Source organism: Tribolium castaneum, chromosome 7 (genome assembly GCF_031307605.1).
Source record: "Tribolium castaneum strain GA2 chromosome 7, icTriCast1.1, whole genome shotgun sequence".
Taxonomy (NCBI): domain Eukaryota; kingdom Metazoa; phylum Arthropoda; class Insecta; order Coleoptera; family Tenebrionidae; genus Tribolium; species Tribolium castaneum.
In genome coordinates, this window is record NC_087400.1 from 10,365,388 (window position 1) to 10,383,382 (window position 17,995).

The 17,995-nt window shown below is 31.1% G+C and overlaps 4 protein-coding genes across 10 annotated transcripts in view; 3 read left to right on the forward strand and 1 right to left on the reverse strand.

Annotated features, from left to right (window-relative positions):
• sick (sickie) overlaps positions 1-17,995 on the reverse strand; it is a 269,698-nt gene that overhangs the window by 169,536 nt on the left and 82,167 nt on the right. The window lies entirely within an intron of this gene.
• On the forward strand, positions 1,072-4,868 carry LOC100142186 (nose resistant to fluoxetine protein 6-like). The gene is made up of 9 exons (XM_015983914.2): positions 1,072-1,288; positions 1,334-1,527; positions 1,578-1,842; positions 3,275-3,468; positions 3,522-3,848; positions 3,899-4,089; positions 4,137-4,269; positions 4,318-4,647; positions 4,696-4,868. The coding sequence occupies exons 1-9, from the start codon at positions 1,108-1,110 to the stop codon at positions 4,831-4,833; spliced, it is 1,953 nt and encodes a 650-aa protein (XP_015839400.1). The 5' UTR covers positions 1,072-1,107; the 3' UTR covers positions 4,834-4,868.
• LOC135265261 (nose resistant to fluoxetine protein 6-like) lies at positions 6,625-11,497 on the forward strand. The gene is made up of 9 exons (XM_064357867.1): positions 6,625-6,819; positions 6,865-7,058; positions 7,106-7,370; positions 7,417-7,610; positions 7,657-7,983; positions 10,508-10,695; positions 10,749-10,881; positions 10,935-11,264; positions 11,318-11,497. The coding sequence occupies exons 1-9, from the start codon at positions 6,645-6,647 to the stop codon at positions 11,450-11,452; spliced, it is 1,941 nt and encodes a 646-aa protein (XP_064213937.1). The 5' UTR covers positions 6,625-6,644; the 3' UTR covers positions 11,453-11,497.
• On the forward strand, positions 11,585-16,215 carry LOC100141981 (nose resistant to fluoxetine protein 6). Of its 2 annotated transcripts, XM_015983912.2 has the most exons (9): positions 11,585-13,213; positions 13,263-13,450; positions 13,501-13,765; positions 13,812-14,005; positions 14,054-14,380; positions 15,198-15,385; positions 15,431-15,563; positions 15,610-15,939; positions 15,985-16,215. In XM_015983912.2, the coding sequence occupies exons 1-9, from the start codon at positions 13,048-13,050 to the stop codon at positions 16,126-16,128; spliced, it is 1,935 nt and encodes a 644-aa protein (XP_015839398.1). In that variant the 5' UTR covers positions 11,585-13,047; the 3' UTR covers positions 16,129-16,215. The 2 variants fall into 2 exon arrangements, with proteins under 2 accessions (XP_015839398.1, XP_015839397.1); XM_015983911.2 differs by having other exon boundaries at positions 15,610-16,215.

Sequence of the window (17,995 nt, forward strand, 5' to 3'; positions counted from 1 at the left end):
TTTTTCTGCTTCAACACTGAAGTTTATATTCTCACCTGAAGATGTCCACTTTATGGTTGAAACGCAGAGTGTTTCAAATAAAGGTTTGGTGTGTCGGGTTTTTAAACTTTGCTTTATATAACACTGAAAAAAAAACTTCTAACATTAACTTTAAAAACCCTTTCAAATATGTAAACGTAATTTAGTAAATTCTTTTTTACTGCTTTGATCAGAGAGTAAAATATTATTTTATAATAATAACATATAAATTACCTGATAGGTACAATATTTTATTAAAAATTATTTTTTATCAACTATGCAAAAATCTTCTGATTCTTCCAGAAGTTACTAAAACATCTGTGCTAAAATCTTGAAAAACGATAAATCATTTTATATGAATACAGAACTTACATAAAAATGAAAATAAAAAACTGTAATTTTTGATAAGGAAAAATGACAGCGGCAGCACACAGAACTTTGTACCCCGGAGGCTGTAAAACACGAGACGGCCCTGTTAGCTGTTAAGTTGAAATTGCCTAGTAGTGTATTAGAAGACAAATTAATGGATCCATTCATAATTACTAAAAAGTATTTCTTTAATAGGCGCCCCATACAAAATATTAATCACGTTGTAAAACCTTAAGTTACTCGTATTTTTCTTTCTTCCCCTGGGTCAGCCTGTACGTTTATTTAATACTCAGCTACAGTTAAATTTAAATTCAGTTTAAATTCAAATAATCAAAAAAAAGATTATAATCCATTTCAAACAAAACTTGCAGTTTGGGTCAAAATCCGAAGTTTTAGTTAGTGTTAGAACTATTTTTTTAATTTTTGGAAATAATCCTAACATACTCGTACGTAGCTGTAATAAAAACGACTACAAAATAATAGTAAGTTTGTAACAAAACGACAAAAAAAATTCGCAAAAAAAGTTTCTCAAATCCAGTCACAAGATTGCGAAATATTGGATCCAAGTCAATAATATTGTTTAAGATTATTACTAATTAAGGACATAAGTTTATACGAGTACAATACGTACTTCATACAAGCCTGATAATGACTAAAACAGTTATATATCAGGCATTTACCGACAATTCGATCAGTTTGAAAAATTTTCTAAACGAAAACATGTCTTTTAAAAATAAAATTCTAATATGTACTCTCTTGTTTACATTGGTGTTTGGTGATTCCAAGACTAAAGACATTTATAATGATTTTTTTAACGAATTGGTCAACAGAAAGGAACTAGTTGCTCAGATCAAAACTAAATTAGGCGATTCAGAAGAAGCCGGTTTTGCGTTAATAAAAAGTGAGTTGTTTTCATAAAATCCAAGACAAATATTGTGGTTTTTAGTGTTGGACGCCTGGTCCAAATTACCTAGCGGGATAATGGACGGCAACTTAATAGATTTGGGAAGTTTTGATGAATGTTATGGCATTGAATATAACAACATTTATGGAAAATATTGCCTGGGAATTATACAATTTAACCCTCAAACGGAAAAATATTTCAAGGTTTTTGGAATTGCCAGTCGAAAACCGCGTCCTGTAGGTGCTTGTGTTGAAACATAGCTTGTATGTTAAATTACAAATTGTAGAGACTTTTGTTAAATCCAGAACCAAGATTGATGGGTTTAGGTGATGATTACACAGGTCTTCACTTTGCTGCGTGTGTACCAAGTACAATGTCAGCAGCTGAAATTCCTGGACTTTTCAAATACACGGAAGATTTTTGCTACTCTAAAGCGACAGAACCGGAATTATCAGCGAGAGCGATTGTGACCATTACAATTTTAGCCATTTTTTTGTGTTTAGTGCTAGTTTCAACTAGCTATGATATTGCTCTAAACTACTTCAAAAAAGGTAAGAATTGTGGTAATTAATCGACAAAAATTATTTTTTCTGTGTAATCAGTTTCACAAAAAAACTTTTGTGCAACTTCTTTTAGTAAACTTTTAAAATTTGTATTGACAGTGCTGGGTGTCATCAGGCATCACTGTAATTTAGTGTGTGATCTGTCAACAGCGTCAAGTCGTTTATTGATAAAACCCGAATAATTGACAAAGTTAAGAAGAAATAGTTTGAACAGATTTCGAAAAGTTAAACCAAACAAAAACAAACAACAAAAATACAAAGTAGAAAAAGTAGTATATTATACTTGTTTTATAAAACTTAATTGTGGCTTTCATTCTATTGGAGCACGACGAAAGAGTGCCACAATAGAACATGTCATAAAAATCGTATAATAATGATTCTTTTAGAGCCTACATTACAAACTTTTTAACTTCTAATATATGTAGAGCTTTAACATTTTGTATGCAATCTGAATCGACTATTTAGAGTTTAACTAAATTATTTTCAAAATGGCTGAATTTCAGGAATTATGAACAATTGGCGCCTACTTTGAAATTTTAAATAGTAACATCCAATTTTTTTGCATTCTTGAATTCGCCTCTTGAAACTGAGTAAAATGTACTGTAGTTGTTGGTACTTATCTGTCATAGTTTTTGACGTATGGCAATTTTTTTATACAAATTTTTATTTGCCGGGGTTCATTTAAAATATCACAGCTCGTGAACCCTTTACAATAAGAAAATATTACTTTTTGCATTTGATAGCCAACGGTTCAAAGGGTCTTCTCAAATTTTTAGGATTATCAACTATCAAACTGCAAGGCTACTATGATTTTTTGAAGTAAAATCCGGTTTTTGTGATTTATTTTTATGACGTATTCATAAAAGGCACCATAAATATCGGTATTCTTTCGATTGCCGTTGAGAAAAAAGAGTTGATCTATTTGACAAAACTAAGTTAAAGCAGTTTTTTGGAAGCCATTTTGAAAAAATCATACTAGCCATAAATTTTGACAGTTGACAATTTTGAAAATTCTAGAAAACTCTTCAAACCTTCGATTATCAAATGCAAAATAAAAGTTCAAGAGCTTAGATCTTAGACAAACCCTAGCAAATGACAATTTTAACAAAAAAAAATGACATAATATGTCAATAACTATGACAGATAAGTACCAACAACTTGAAAAAATTTGACTCAGTTTAAGACGGTGGATTCAAATATGCAATAAAAATGTGTAGTTACTATTTAAAATTTCAAACTTAGCGCCAATATTTTGTACTCGTAGTTCCTGAAGTTCAGCCATCTTGAAAATAACTTAGTTGTATTCAAAACGGTCGATATGGATCGTACACAAAATTTTAAAAATGTAGCTATGTTAGAAGTTATAAAGTTTCAAATGTTGGCCCTAAAAGAATAAGCCTGTAACTGTATACTATTACAGAACCCTATCACGAATTGTTGATTGCATTTTCGTTTCTTCACAACGGACGAAAACTCTTCCGTTCGAGCAAAAATTCAGACCAATTACTCTGTCTAAATGGAATCAAAGCCATGAGTATGATGTGGGTCATCACTGGACACGAATTTTCAAACGTCATGTTTGCCCCATTATCTAATTTCTTTGTTCTACAAGAAGTAAGTTCCTATTAACGATAATTAAAGTGGTAGTAAAGATTATTTCATTTTAGTGGCTCAACGATCCCGCCAATATGTTTATAATGGGAGCCACAGTCTCCGTTGATACATTTTTCGTAGTTGGAGGTCTTGTAACAGTTTACACTTTTCTGAAATCAATGGACAAAGGAGCAAAATTCAATGTTCTACTTTTCTACTTTCATAGATATCTTAGACTAACTCCTGCTTACTTTATAATGGCTCTAATACACCTTTTTCTTTTAAATCACTTCGGAAATGGACCACTTTGGAAAGTTGTAGATGTGGAATTGGTTGATTCATGCGAGACAGGGTGGTGGAGTAGTTTGTTGTATATAAATAATTACGTTCAAAAAGGAACTGTGAGTGTCCTTAACAATGTTGTTTTTTCTAATTTAATGACATAATTCAGTGTGTGCCACAAACTTGGTACCTACAAGTCGATATGCAGTTATTTGTCTTGTCGCCACTTATTCTAATACCATTGTACAAGTGGCCGAAAATTGGTCTGAGTATTTTAGGTTTTTTGATAATTGGAGGATGTGTATCGCCGTTTGTGATTGGTTACGTCAAGCATATAAATGCCGGAATGTTAAATAATGAGTAAGTGAAACGAAGATTGAATAAAACAATAATAAATAATTATTCAGAGATACAGAAAAATTTATGACTTATTATTATGCTGCGACCTACGCTCGGTTTGGACCCTACGTTATCGGAATGCTTGCAGGCTATTTCTTGTACAAGATTAAAACAAACAAGATCCGAATTCATTTGAAATCAGTAATGCTGTTAATGTTTGTTAAATGCTAAACTAAACTAAAATTTCAGTGGCATGTTATCACACTTTGGTTAGTGTTTATAACCGGTTTAGTAGCCTGTGTGTGGGCTGGTTATCCATTGAATGTAGCTACAGAAGAAGACAGATGGGGGAGTTCACTGTATTTGGCTTTTAATCGGCCAGCTTGGGCTGTGGCAGTTGTCGGAGTAATTTTCTTGTGTGTTAGTGGCTATGGGACACCGATTGATAAGTTTCTTTCATGGTCAGTTTTCCAATTTCTGACCAAACTTTCGTATTCTATGTACTTGGTCCATATTTGTGTCATATCAATTAGAACTTCTCTTTTAAGAAACAACATCAAATTCTCCAGTTTTGCCATAGTAAGTACTTTTTTTCAAATGCTATGTCGTATAATTCTGAATTTTTAGCTGCACGTGTTTTGGGGAGATTTTATGATCACGTTAGGTCTGTCTCTGATTCTGTGTCTAACCTTCGAGTCTCCAATCATAATCATTGAAAAGTACCTCTTTCATAGAAGTGAAAAAACTAAAGCTTCGAAACAGTAATTAAGCTAATTACATAAATAAATTATTTTTAAATATTAAGGTTTTTTAATATCCCTACCTATTGTGTTTACTAATTTATTGTATTTATTGTATAGTATTTACTAATATTGTTAGTTTTTTAATTATTAGAAAAAAAAACGGAAATTTGTAATTTTTGTTATTATTTTTTCAAGCGAAAACGAAAAAAACTAAACGTTTTCACTAAGACGTTCTTCAGACACTTTTCTCCAAGGCATTGTTTTTAAACGTACTAGATTTTAGATGTTTAATTGAATTTAGATCTGGATGGTTCCCATTTCTTTCAAGCTTACTTAATTTAAAACTAAACGATATGACAAGCTGGAATTTTATTCTTCCCAAAATAAGAGAAAGTTATAAAAATTCTGTTTGCATATTTAATAGAACTGTCAAAATTAGTTTGTTAAATAATATTTTCCACATTTTTTTCAAAGTGCTCTTTGCTAAAACGCCTTTTTCTTAATTTTAATTAGCATCTAAGATTCGATCATTATTATGTGATACATCATTATAATCAGGAACAAAAAGACCTTTCAAAAATGCAGATGTAAAATATGGCGTCCATAAGGCAATGAAAGATTTAGATTTTTTGTAAAAGAGTACCTGAAAAATGACCTACTTAAAAACATCTAGTTCTTTTGGAATTCGCTTAAAAAAATAAAATAAAAATTACAAAATTTTGATTTTTCTCAATAAATCAAAAAGTAAAAATAACTCATCAAATTTTCTTTCAGATAATTGTTCAGCATAAAAATGCACAATTTTTCCTTAATTTAACCAACCTCGTATAACTGAGATACCCATGGTGGAGCTCGAAAAACGGACAGCCTGTATACTAATATAAGTTTAATCAATTTCAAACTCATAAAAAACTCTGCAAATCAGATCATCATATTTTTTCTAAAAAAATATTGTCACATTTCTTCTAAACTGTGCGAACTTGTTTGGCTTAAGTTAGATAACGTTTTCAAATACTCTTAATTTGTTTTTGTTTACAATAAACACCACCTTGTCTTCGTTCGTTTACAATACATTAAATAACATTAAATCAAATACGCATTTCAAGTCGCTCCCTTTAAACATTAGCAAAGTTAATTTTTTTAAGGTATCAGACAAACAGGATTTAAAATATCAATAAAAATGACTGTTTTTTTTCTTTATTTACAAACATTTACTTTTTTCTTTTCATTCTCATTTTTTTTGTTTTCATTTTTCATATTTATTCTTTTTTCCTATTAAGCATGATTATATGTATTTTATTCTCCAGAATTTTCTTGAGTATTCGGTTACGTAGGATTAGCTTGGCTAATTTTGAACATAAAAAAGACTATTTAATATAATAATTATTATTAAGTTTTTGCATAAATGGCAGTTAGTTTAAATACGTAAACAATATAAATGTCCAAGAAGAAAAAATAAAAAAGTATTTAATAAAAGTCGACAATATTTGGCAAACTCTTTACAAGTAGCAAATCCAAATTATGTGAATAATTCATTTGGTATTAAATAACTTAGTCACAATTGACGAGATATCTGATGAATGAATAACACCCTTTTCAGAAAAGAATTTTATTTATTTTCATTAAATGAGATCATTATCTCATATGTTTAGTATATACACAGGTGTATACTCTTTTTATTTTCTCGGAATAACTGCTTTGTGACTCATTACTCACGATATGTTGTACATACGTAAAGAGGTACTTCATCAAAATTAGATAATGATTGTGATTGTTATTTATATCTGGCGCGTTTTTGACTTTCACTCACAATCAGCTCAAAATAGCAAAACCATGTTTTTCAAAAACATAGTCTTTTTCTTCTTCTTCTTTCTATTCAGGAAGGTGCTGTGTGTGAGTGATACTGCCAAAATTTACGATGAATTTGTTAACAGTATTGTTAACAACACAAAAAAGCTCACAACTCGAATTAAATCGGAACTGGGCGATTCGGATGAAGCTATTAAAAGTAAGTCATTTCGTTAAAATTCCAAAAATTAAGTTAAATATTTAGTGCTGGATGCTTGGAGTAAAATACCGAGCGGTTTGCTGGAAGGCCATTTCATAGATTTGGGCAGCTTTGACGAATGCTATGGTATTGACTATAACAATATCTATGGAAAGTACTGTCTTGGCAAGTTAAAGCCTTCTAGTGAAAACGAAAAATATTTCAAAATTTTTGGTTACAATGCATCGAAACCTCAACCCGTAGGTCCTTCACCCAAAATAACATATTGTAAAAAAAATATTTGTAGCGTCTCACACTACACCCACAGCCCAGACTAGTCGGACTGGGTGCAGAGTACGCAGGAATTCACTTCGCAGCTTGTGTTCCAAGCAGTGTACCAGCAGCTGAAATAACTGGGATTTTCACCTACACGGAGGATTTCTGCTACTCTAAGGCCACAAAACCCGAAATGTCAGCTGGCGGAATTGTGACCATAACTATCCTAGCTATTTTTTTATGTTTAATAGTTGTATCAACTAGTTATGATATCGCTCTAAACTACTTCAAAAAAGGTGAGAGTGTAACTGTGGTAATTAATCGACTGAAATTATTTTATAGAACCTTATCACGAACTGTTTATTGCGTTTTCTTTTCTACACAACGGTCGAAAACTGTTCCGTTCGAGCAAAAACCAAGACCAACTGCTTTGTCTAAATGGCATCAAGGCACTGAGTATGCTGTGGGTTATCATTGGACACGAGTACTCAAGTGGAGGGAATGCACCATTTTCTAACCTGTTTGGTTTATATTATGTATGTCATATTGCACCTATTGCAAGAACTAGGCATGTTTTTTTAGTTTCGACAAGATTCCGCTAACATGTTTATAACAGGAGCCACAGTCTCCGTTGACACGTTTTTCGTAGTTGGAGGTCTTGTCACAGTTTACACTTTCATGAAGTCAATGGATAAAGGCGCAAAATTTAATATTGTACTTTTCTACGTTCATAGATATCTCAGACTGACTCCTATATATGTGATCCTAAGTCTGATACATCTTTTTCTTCTTGACCATTTCGGCAATGGTCCTTTGTGGAAAGTTGTCGATCTAGTCCTAGTAGATACGTGCCAGGAAGGATGGTGGAGTAGTTTCCTCTATATCACCAATTATGTGCAAAAGGGAGCTGTAAGTACACTTTGTTATCCTGAATTTTGTATACTGAAGGCCCGGTTGCTCAATTCGAACTTAAACTAAATTAAATTCGAGTTCAATTCTCAGCTAAGTTTAAGCTGACACTGAGTGTTGCTCAGTTACGAAAGACTGACTAAGCTAAAGCTTATCATTGGTTTAACTAAGCCGCTAAAGCATTGGCTATTGCACTAAGATTTACTGCAACAGCAGACACCCGTAGATAGAAAGGCTGGTACATTACAAAAAATATGCGACAATTAAAAAAAACATAAAATATGTTGACCAACAATGTTAGGAAAAACAGACTGCTGATCTAGACTGCCATCTAGCTCATATACTACTTACTTTCATAAATGTGGAAAAAATTGGACGCCCAAATTTTCAAATGCATAAAAGCAACAAATAAACTGAGCAAATCAGTTTTTTGCAACGTTTTGAAAGAAAAGCTAGAAAACAATAAATTGCATTTCTTCAGAAAGAAGTATAATTTTAAAATGCGACGATGAAAGAGCTCGATAAAATAAGAAAAAACCATTTTAGTAATTAATAATTATATAAATGATACATTTCTAAATATAAGATTCTTACTATAACGATATTATTCCCACAAAATATTGATAAGTGATGACATTATTTTACCTTAACCTAATTTTTCGAATTCAGAACTGCCAAAACAAAATCTCGCCAAGCAACCTCATATTTGAAGTGCGCAAGCGTACAGTACTACCAATCGGAGCTTAACTAAATTTTCCACTGAGCGACACAACAGCGGTTTAAACTTAAGCCGAGTTTACATAAGCAAAAGCTTAAGCTCGAACTGAGCAACTGGGCTTGAATGTCATAAAAATTGCAACACCAAGAAAGAATTAAAATTTTATGACGAAATTTAGCACAAATGGTCGACTATTACGATTTTAATCAAGTGGTAATGGAGTTTTAACTATTTAAGTTCTTTCACCAGCAAGTGTTGTTTTTCCAATTTTTTGCTTTTCTGACTATCCTTTTAGGTGTTTTTTTTAATTTGTTTAGATTTAAATGTTCTAAAAACGCAATCAGGCCTGGAGACGACAAAACAAAAACTACAATTAAGCAGTTTTGAAAGAGGCATGATTTTTAGACTACGAATAGGGATTTTTCATTTAGAGAAATTGCTAATAGTTTGAATAGAAATCGAAGTATCATTAAGCGATGTTTGCAATTTTTATTAGTAACCACTTATTTTTATTGTATTTTTGAATTCACCTCTGGGAACTGAGTAATATTTACTCAAACTGTTAGTACTTACTTACTTGTCAAAATTTTTGACGTATGTCAATTTTTTTATACAAATTTTCATTTTCATTTAAAATGTTACAGCTTGTGAACTCTACAATAAGTAAATATTTATTGCATTTGACAGCCAAAGGTTTGAAGTCTTCTTAAATCTTCAGGACTGTCAGCTGTCAAATTGTAAGGCTACTATGATTGTTTTAAAATGATGATTAAAAAATGATTATAAAATTTTTAATGAAATGATCTTGATTTTAGCAACCAAAAGAACATTAATTTTTACACAGATTTTGTCAACATCTTCTATATCTACCTCTTACAATTTTTGAAATAATCGCAAAAAACTGAATTTTAGCTCATTATTTTTATTTTTTATCGAGTAAACGTTCGAAAAAGACGATAAAATTGTACTATTGATTAAAAAAAGTAAAAAAAAAATTAAAAATTAAAAAAAAGTTCAAAATTTGATAGCAGACTGAGTGAGTTACTTTACATAATTCACTAAGTTATAACAAACCATAATTAACTATTATTGTTTTGCTGTTTATTCGATAATGAAGCAGCTAAAATCTAAATAAAATGTTGACGTTTGACAATGATTGACCACTTTGCAAAGTCTACTTGAATAACTATGAAAATTACAAAGTAAAATTCGTTTTCTGTGTTTTTTTTTTAACAGTAGGAGATAGGTATAGGACGTGTTGATAAAAGTTATCGTAATCCGAAAAAAAATATTCACCTATAGTAAAGGATTCAAGCGGTGTGACATCTTAGATAAACCCTTGCAAATAAAAATTTTAACAAAAAAATTGACACGTATCAAAAAATTATGACAGATAAGTACCAACAAGTTGGATAAATTTGACTCAGCTCGAGAAGTTAAATTCAAATATGTAATAAAAATGAAAATGATCAGAATGATCGATTTAGATTGTATACAAAATTTAAAGCTCTAGCTATGTTAAAAGTTAAAAAGTTTCTAATGTAGGCCCTAAAAGAGTCAGCCTATATAACACCTGAAACTAAACGAATTAAAAAAAAACACTACAAAAATTGTCAGAAAAGTAAAAAATTGGAAGATCTACACTTTCTGGTAAAAGAGCTTAAGTGGTAAAAACACCCTTACAACTTGATTAAAATCGTTCAAATTTTAATCATTTATTACCTGCCAAAAGTCTAAAATAAAATTCCTATTCCTTCTTGGTGTTGCAATGTTTATGACACTGAGTACATTAAGATCAAATTTTAGTGTTTGCCTCAAACTTGGTACTTGTCGGTCGATATGCAACTGTTTGTTCTTTCACCGCTCATTCTTATACCATTGTATAAGTGGCCCAAAATAGGTTTGGGTAATTTAGGTTTCCTAATAATTGCAGGTTGTATAGTGCCGTTTGCCCTCGGTTATGCTACTGGTTTAAATGGCACCATGGTAAACCAGTAAGTACCATACCATTAACACATTTGCGTCATTTAAATCTCATTCATTCTAGAAAAAATGAGGATTTTTCGAACATATATTACATCCAAACCTACGCACGATTTGGACCGTATGTTATAGGAATGCTTGTTGGTTATTACCTTTACAAAATAAAGAAAGCCGACTTAAAAATTCAATTGAGATGGGTAATAATTAGGAATTTGTGCCAGAACTTGGGAAATTAACAACATTCTTGTAGTGGTTGGTTGTAGTTCTGTGGTTGGTGATTTTAACAGGTCTGGTGGCTTGTGTCTATGCTGGTTTTCCGTTAACCATAACCACAGACGAAGACAAGTGGGGAAATTCAATGTATTTGGGTTTCAATCGACCAGCTTGGGCTGTGGCAGTGTCTGGAGCTATAGTTTTGTGTGTTTCTGGTTACGGAGGACCTATTGACAAATTTCTATCTTTGCCAGTTTTCCAATTTTTGACTAAATTGTCCTATTCCATGTATTTGGTGCATTATTCTGTGATTACAGTGAGATATGCAGTGTTGAGAAACAATGTGAAATTCTCTCATCTTTCATTGGTGAGTATTTCTGTTATTAATGTAAAGTCTGCTAACGTTTTGGTTTGTTTTAGATGCACGCCTTTTGGGGTGATTTTATGATTACGTTGGGTTTGTCATTAGTTTTTTGCCTAGCTTTTGAATCCCCGATTATTATTCTGGAAAAGTATCTCTTCCACAAGGACACGGCCAAAAAAACAACAAAGTAATCTTTGTGCCTATTAAATAAAAAACTAAAACATTTACATTTTAAATCAGTGGTTTCTAACCTTTTAAATCCTGTGGACCACCCAAACAAAAGTATGATACGTCGTGAACTTCCTTACAAAAAATACATCCAAATGTTAATTATTCATTTATTTGTGATTTACATAATTATCTGTTTAATAGTTTTAATTAAACTGATTAATTAAAATTAATGTGAACTTTGTGATCGCTACTAACTAAATTTAAAATTGTTGGAACAATACTGTTTGTTTCTGACAAGTAGACTTGAAAATCTAATCTTTACGCTCGTTTTTTTAGTTAGGCATTTATGGTGGATGATAAATTTACGGAGCACATTCTGATGTGTTACGGACCACCGGTTGGGAACCACTACTTTAAATAAATAAAACAAAAATTTCAGTCGAGTTAATTTTTTTAAATCGGCCCTTAATTAAATAAATAATACTGACAATTAAACATAATGGACTTTATCTATTTGTTCAGCTTGACTTATTTTATAGGCGGCTAGTGTTTTTTATACTTTTTTTGTATAATTAACATGAAAACACTTAGTATGACACCTAAACACAATAAAATATACAAAAAAGAATCAAGTTATAAAATTAAGCAAGAACTGCTTTTGAAATCTTCTTTGCTTTATATTTTCAGTTGTCATTAAAAAAAATTAAGAAAAAATTAAGAAATTAGGAATGAATAAGATTAAGAATTAAGAAATGTCGTTGTGGTGTCAGAATGTAGTACTTAAAAAATAAAATCCGAGAATTCTTTTGAAAAAGGACTTATAAGCGTAACAATGTGAGTTACTTTTGGTTCAGTCTGTGTACATCACAGGATGATGATTTTTTCCCATATGACAGCAAATTAAAAGAATTTTTGGGACGGTACCAAAAATAAGAAAAAAGATGCCGTTAGTAGTTGTGCCGTTATTGACTGATATTTGCTTCACTTGTAACTTTCTATCAAAAAATTTTCTAAATCGAAACTTATGTATATCTGGAATGACAATGACATACAATAAATAGTGAAAAGTACTCTGCGGACCATTTTGAATCCAATACATTCCCAGCATTTTTAAAAATATAGAACGGAATGCAATTTTAAAATTTGTAATAGTTTTTTCAGAACTATTTTATTCATTAATTTTCTCAGCTTACTACAATAATTTTGTCCAACGTTCCTGCTTTTTTAACAAGCAATTAGTGAACTACAGAGTTAAATTTAAATTAAATTAAAACACACAATTTTTGTATACAAAAAAAAACATAACTCATATTTCTTTTGATATGATATTGTTAAAAGAAAGGCACGTTCCCAAAATAATCTTTCCAAAAATGTAATGTATACAGGAGAGGTTAACAATGTGGTTTTCGAGTTATCTACTAATTATCCACTTTTTATTTTCTAGAATACATTTGTATTCATTTATCCCTTATCTTTTGTTTATATGTGCATACATTTTTTTAATTGTTGAGAATTTTCCCTTTATTAGTCATTAGTACTCATTACATACAAAGTCAAATACCCGAAAAATACTTTACGCATGATTAGTTTTAATAAGTGATTCGATATCCACAACATGATTGTCAAAAATATTATCTTCTTCGTTTTTTTATCCCCAGCACTTTGCAAAAACGATATTTCTGACGATTTGGGCAACAATGTTGTAAATGTAACTGAACTAAATTCTTTAATTACGTCCAAACTGGGTGTTTCAAATGAAACTAAGGTTGTGGTTCTTAAAAGTAAGTACTACTTTTTAATACCAGTCAAAAATAATAGATTTTGCCTCAGTGTTGGATGCTTGGAGCAAAATACCGAGCGGTATACTAGAAGGCCATTTGATCGATTTGGGAAGCTTTGACGAATGTTACGACATTAACTATAACAATATCTATGGAAAGTACTGTCTTGGTACTCTACCATTTAGCACAATATTTGAGTATTTGAAACAGTTTCTAAACTACTCAAAACCCATGCCTGTGAGTTCCTACACCTTTAGAGTAGAATTACTAAATGCTTGATTTTATAGCGACTTTTTTCACACCCTGCTGGCAAGTTGATTGGTGTAGGTGGCGAAAATGCAGGAATGCATTTTGCAGCGTGTGTTCCAAGCAATATGTCCGTTGAAGAAATACCAGGACCGGTTAAATTTAACGAAGATTTTTGCTACTCAAAAGCCACCAAACCGGAATTATCAACAGGAACTATTGTGACCATAATCATCTTAGTAGTTTTTTTGTGTCTGGTGGTTGTGTCAACTAGTTATGATATTGTCCTCCACTTTCACAAAAAAAGTATTTCGTCTTCAGTTAGTCGCAGAAGTTACTGTTTATGTTATAGAGCCACATAGTGAATTATTTATTGCGTTTTCGTTTCTTCACAACGGTCGAAAACTTTTCAGTTCTAGTAAAAATTCAAACCAGTTACTTTGTCTCAACGGAATCAAAGCATTAAGTATGATGTGGATTATTATTGGACACGAGTATTCAAATGCCGGAAATGCACCATGGTCTAATTTCCTGAGTTTGCAAGATGTAAACTGTTGTAGAAGTGGTTATAAAAAATTTATCATGAAATTTTAGTGGCAGAATAATCCAGCTCATATGATAATAATTGAAACCACAATGTCCGTTGATACTTTTCTTGTAGTTGGAGGACTTGTAACAGTTTACACGTTTCTGAATTCAATGGACAAAGGAGTAAAATTCAATATTGTACTGTTCTACGTACATAGATATCTCCGGCTCACTCCTGTGTACTTCATTGTGGGTCTAATCCACGTTTTTCTTCTTGATTACATTGGAAATGGGCCTTTGTGGAAAATTGTCGATTTAAAACTAGTTGACAATTGCCGAAAAAGGTGGTGGACTAGTCTATTGTTTATATCAAATTATGTACAAAACGAAGTTGTAAGCATCTAGAATTGTGACCAAACTACGAAGGACTATAACTTAGGAGACAAAACGAGATACAAAATCCCACGATATTTTGTACCTAAAAAAATAGTACGGCAGAGTAGAATGAGGGCGCTTCGAACGTTGTAACGCCTCGGTGACAATTTAATTTGTTTGAAATTAATTTAAATAACTATTTGGGAAAAAAAATGCATTGAGATTTGCATTCTCAACAAATTGAGAAAAGCTGGCGACTAAAATTTTCATAAAAAACATGAGAAAAAAAAATATTTAAAATTTAAAACTTGCGCTTCGTACCGTATTTTTCAAAACGCTGCAAATACGATTAAAGTTACAAGAAAGATGTTCAGAAAAAAGTTGTAGAGAAATAAATTTTCTTTAAAAAAGTTAGCGAGACTAGAGAGTTTAGACCCTAAAGACACTAAAGCGACGGATTTCATTCAATTTCCCGGTGGTTAGGTATTGAGAAGTGAATTTATAGCTAAACCGTTGAAGATAGAGATATGGTGTCATGGAATTTTTTAAAGAAAATTTAATTCTCTACATCTTTCTTCAACACTTTTTGCATTATTTTTATCTCCTACTATTGAGAATTCACTGTTCTATCTGCCTGTATTTTTTATTCGCCTGTTATTTAATTACAACTATTTTTATAAATTCATTACTTTGAAAACTTGAACGGTAATGGAACAACTGCGCCTCTGGTGACAATAACGGAATTATCGAGAACGGGAACGTTTTATTTGTATGTCGTTTCATATCCTAAGTTAGATATCCGTAGACCAAATCAAGCTCTAATTATAACTTTTAGTGTCTACCACAAGCTTGGTACTTATCAGTTGATATGCAATTGTTTGTTCTGTCCCCTTTGGTTCTTATTCCTTTGCTCAAGAAGCCCAAAATTGGTTTAAGTTTTTTAACTTTGTTAACAATTGCTGGATGTTTGGTGCCTTTTGTTATTGGTTTTGTAAACAATTTGGGAGGAACAATGATAAATCAGTAAGTAGTGTTAAGGAAAAATCATCAGTATACCACTGTTTGTAGACAAAACGATGATTACATAAATTTATTTTACAAACAAACCTATGCACGATTTGGGCCTTATGTGATCGGAATGCTTGCTGGTTACTACATCTACAAGGTTAAGAAAAATGAGATAAAGATCCGTCTAAGATGGGTAATACAGTTTACAAAATCTGAATTTGTAAATAACACTTCTTTAGTGGTTAGTCCTCGTGTGTTGGATGGTACTTGTGGCACTTCTAGTAGCGTGTGTGTATGATGGTTACCCATTAACAGTAGCCAAAGAGAAGGAAATATGGTCAAATTCCTTATACCTAGCTTTAAATAAACCATTATGGGCTGTGGCAGTTGCAACAGTGATTTTTTTGTGTGTGTCTGGCTATGGTGGACCTATCGATACTTTTCTCTCATTACCAATTTTCCAATTCTTGACCAAACTGTCCTATTCCATGTATCTGGTTCACTATTCGGTCATTGTAGTTAGATATGCAATTTTGCGAAACAATGAAAAATTTTCCAATCTGACTTTGGTAAGTTTTCGTATCCAAGTATTGTTTGATAGGTGTTGTTTTCAGATGCATGTGTTTTGGGGGGACTTCATGTTTACTTTAGGTTTGTCTCTAATTCTGTGCTTAACTTTCGAATCTCCGATAATAATTCTGGAAAAGTATCTCTTTCAAGCTCGTGGAAAACCCAAAAGAAATACTGTAAAACAGTAATAATTAGTTACGCACAATATTCCAACACATAATAATAAGAAACAATTTTACATTTATAGTATTAATTTATAGCAAATAAATATATCAAATACATTTCTGATAAAACAAGTTATTTTTTATTCATTTTTATTTATTGATTATTAGCTTTGTGATTCAGTACTCACAATTAGTGGTGGCCAATGTCAAAATTTAAATATCGATATATTATAACCGATACATGGATAAAAATATGAGTATTAATTGATAAATGAGAGTATAGCATTTCCAGCGAGAGACTGGACTTTTTCAAGTATCCTGAGAAAATTAAAATCACTAAAATGATTACTACGCCGATTTTGCACCTGTCATTTCTTGAGGTTCTGTCAAATTCGAATTCAAAACATGTTGTATATAAGATTCGGGATTACTTTTGTTTAACGCCGCTTTTAAAGTGATAATAATCGTTTTTAGTTTGTGTTTTAGTTAATATTTATTGTTAGTAGTGGATTTGTATTTAGTTTTTTGAAGTCATGAACACAAGGACAACTTTTAAGAATTTTTACATATTCTTATTAGTTGATTATTAAAAGCGTGGTTAATATTTGTAAAAAATAAAGCATTTAAAAGGAAAAACTAAAATTTAGTCAGGTGCTACTTTAAGTGCGGAGACTTAGTAACATTTTTTTCACTAATTTCTAGCTGGAAATACTATACATAATACATGTTACTGTTAAAATTTACAAAATTGAAATGGTGAAATACTCGTTTTTTTTACTATATGCCTGCATTATTCGCAGAGATCATAAAGTTTCAAACATATAGTTGAGTATCTAATGTTTTAGCAAAAAATTGTTAGTGATGTCATTGGTTTTGAACCATGATGTCATCATCAGTTTTTTGGGTTGGCATTCCCACAACTGTTTTTGGTTTCCATTACGTCTTTCAGTTCTCTATTCAACAATTATACAAAAATAAAATCTTGTACGATATTTTTTTTGAGAAAATTATTTTATTACGTTTTTACTCAAGTTATTGGTACTCATCTGTTATAGTTTTCGACATATGTCAATTTTCGGATAAAATTTTCATTTGTAAGGGTTTATCTAAGATATCACAGCCCATGAACTCATTACGATAAGTAAATATTTTTTTGCATTTGATAACCAAAGGTTTGAAGTGTTTTCTAAAATTTTAGTAATTGTCAACTGTCAAAATTCATGGGTAGTATGGTTTTTTTCAAAATGTTTTTTTTTAAATCTGCTATAACTCTATTTTTTCGAATTGAACGACCCTATTTTCTTAACGGCAATCGAAACAATATCGATATTTATAATGACTTTTATCAATATATATACCTATCTCTTACAGTTTTTAAAAAAAATCACAAAAAACGGATTTTACTTCGGAATTTTCATAGTTAATCAAGTAGACCTTGTGAAATGCTCAACATTTGTCAAACTTCAATATTTTATTTAGTTTTTAGCTGGTTCATTCTCGAATAAACAGTAAAAAATTAATATTTAATTTTGGTGAATTATGTAAAGTAACTCAGTCAGTTTGCCATCGAATTTTGAACTTCTTGAATAAAAATGCTCAACAAATCGAACATTTATTTTAACAAATAACACAATTTTATCGTATTTTTCGAAAGTTTACATGATTAAAAAAGAAAATAATGAGCTAAGAGTTAGAAGATATAGAAGACGTTAATTAAAATCTTCACAAAAATTGATGTTTGATTGCCATTAAAAAAACAGTCATTCCATTGAAAAACCAGTTTTATAATCATTTTTAATGTAAGCCCTAAAAGAATCAGCTTGTATACTGTGAAAAAAAAATAGCGCTGTGATTTTTTCGAGTTATCTACTAATTAACCGCTTTTTATTTT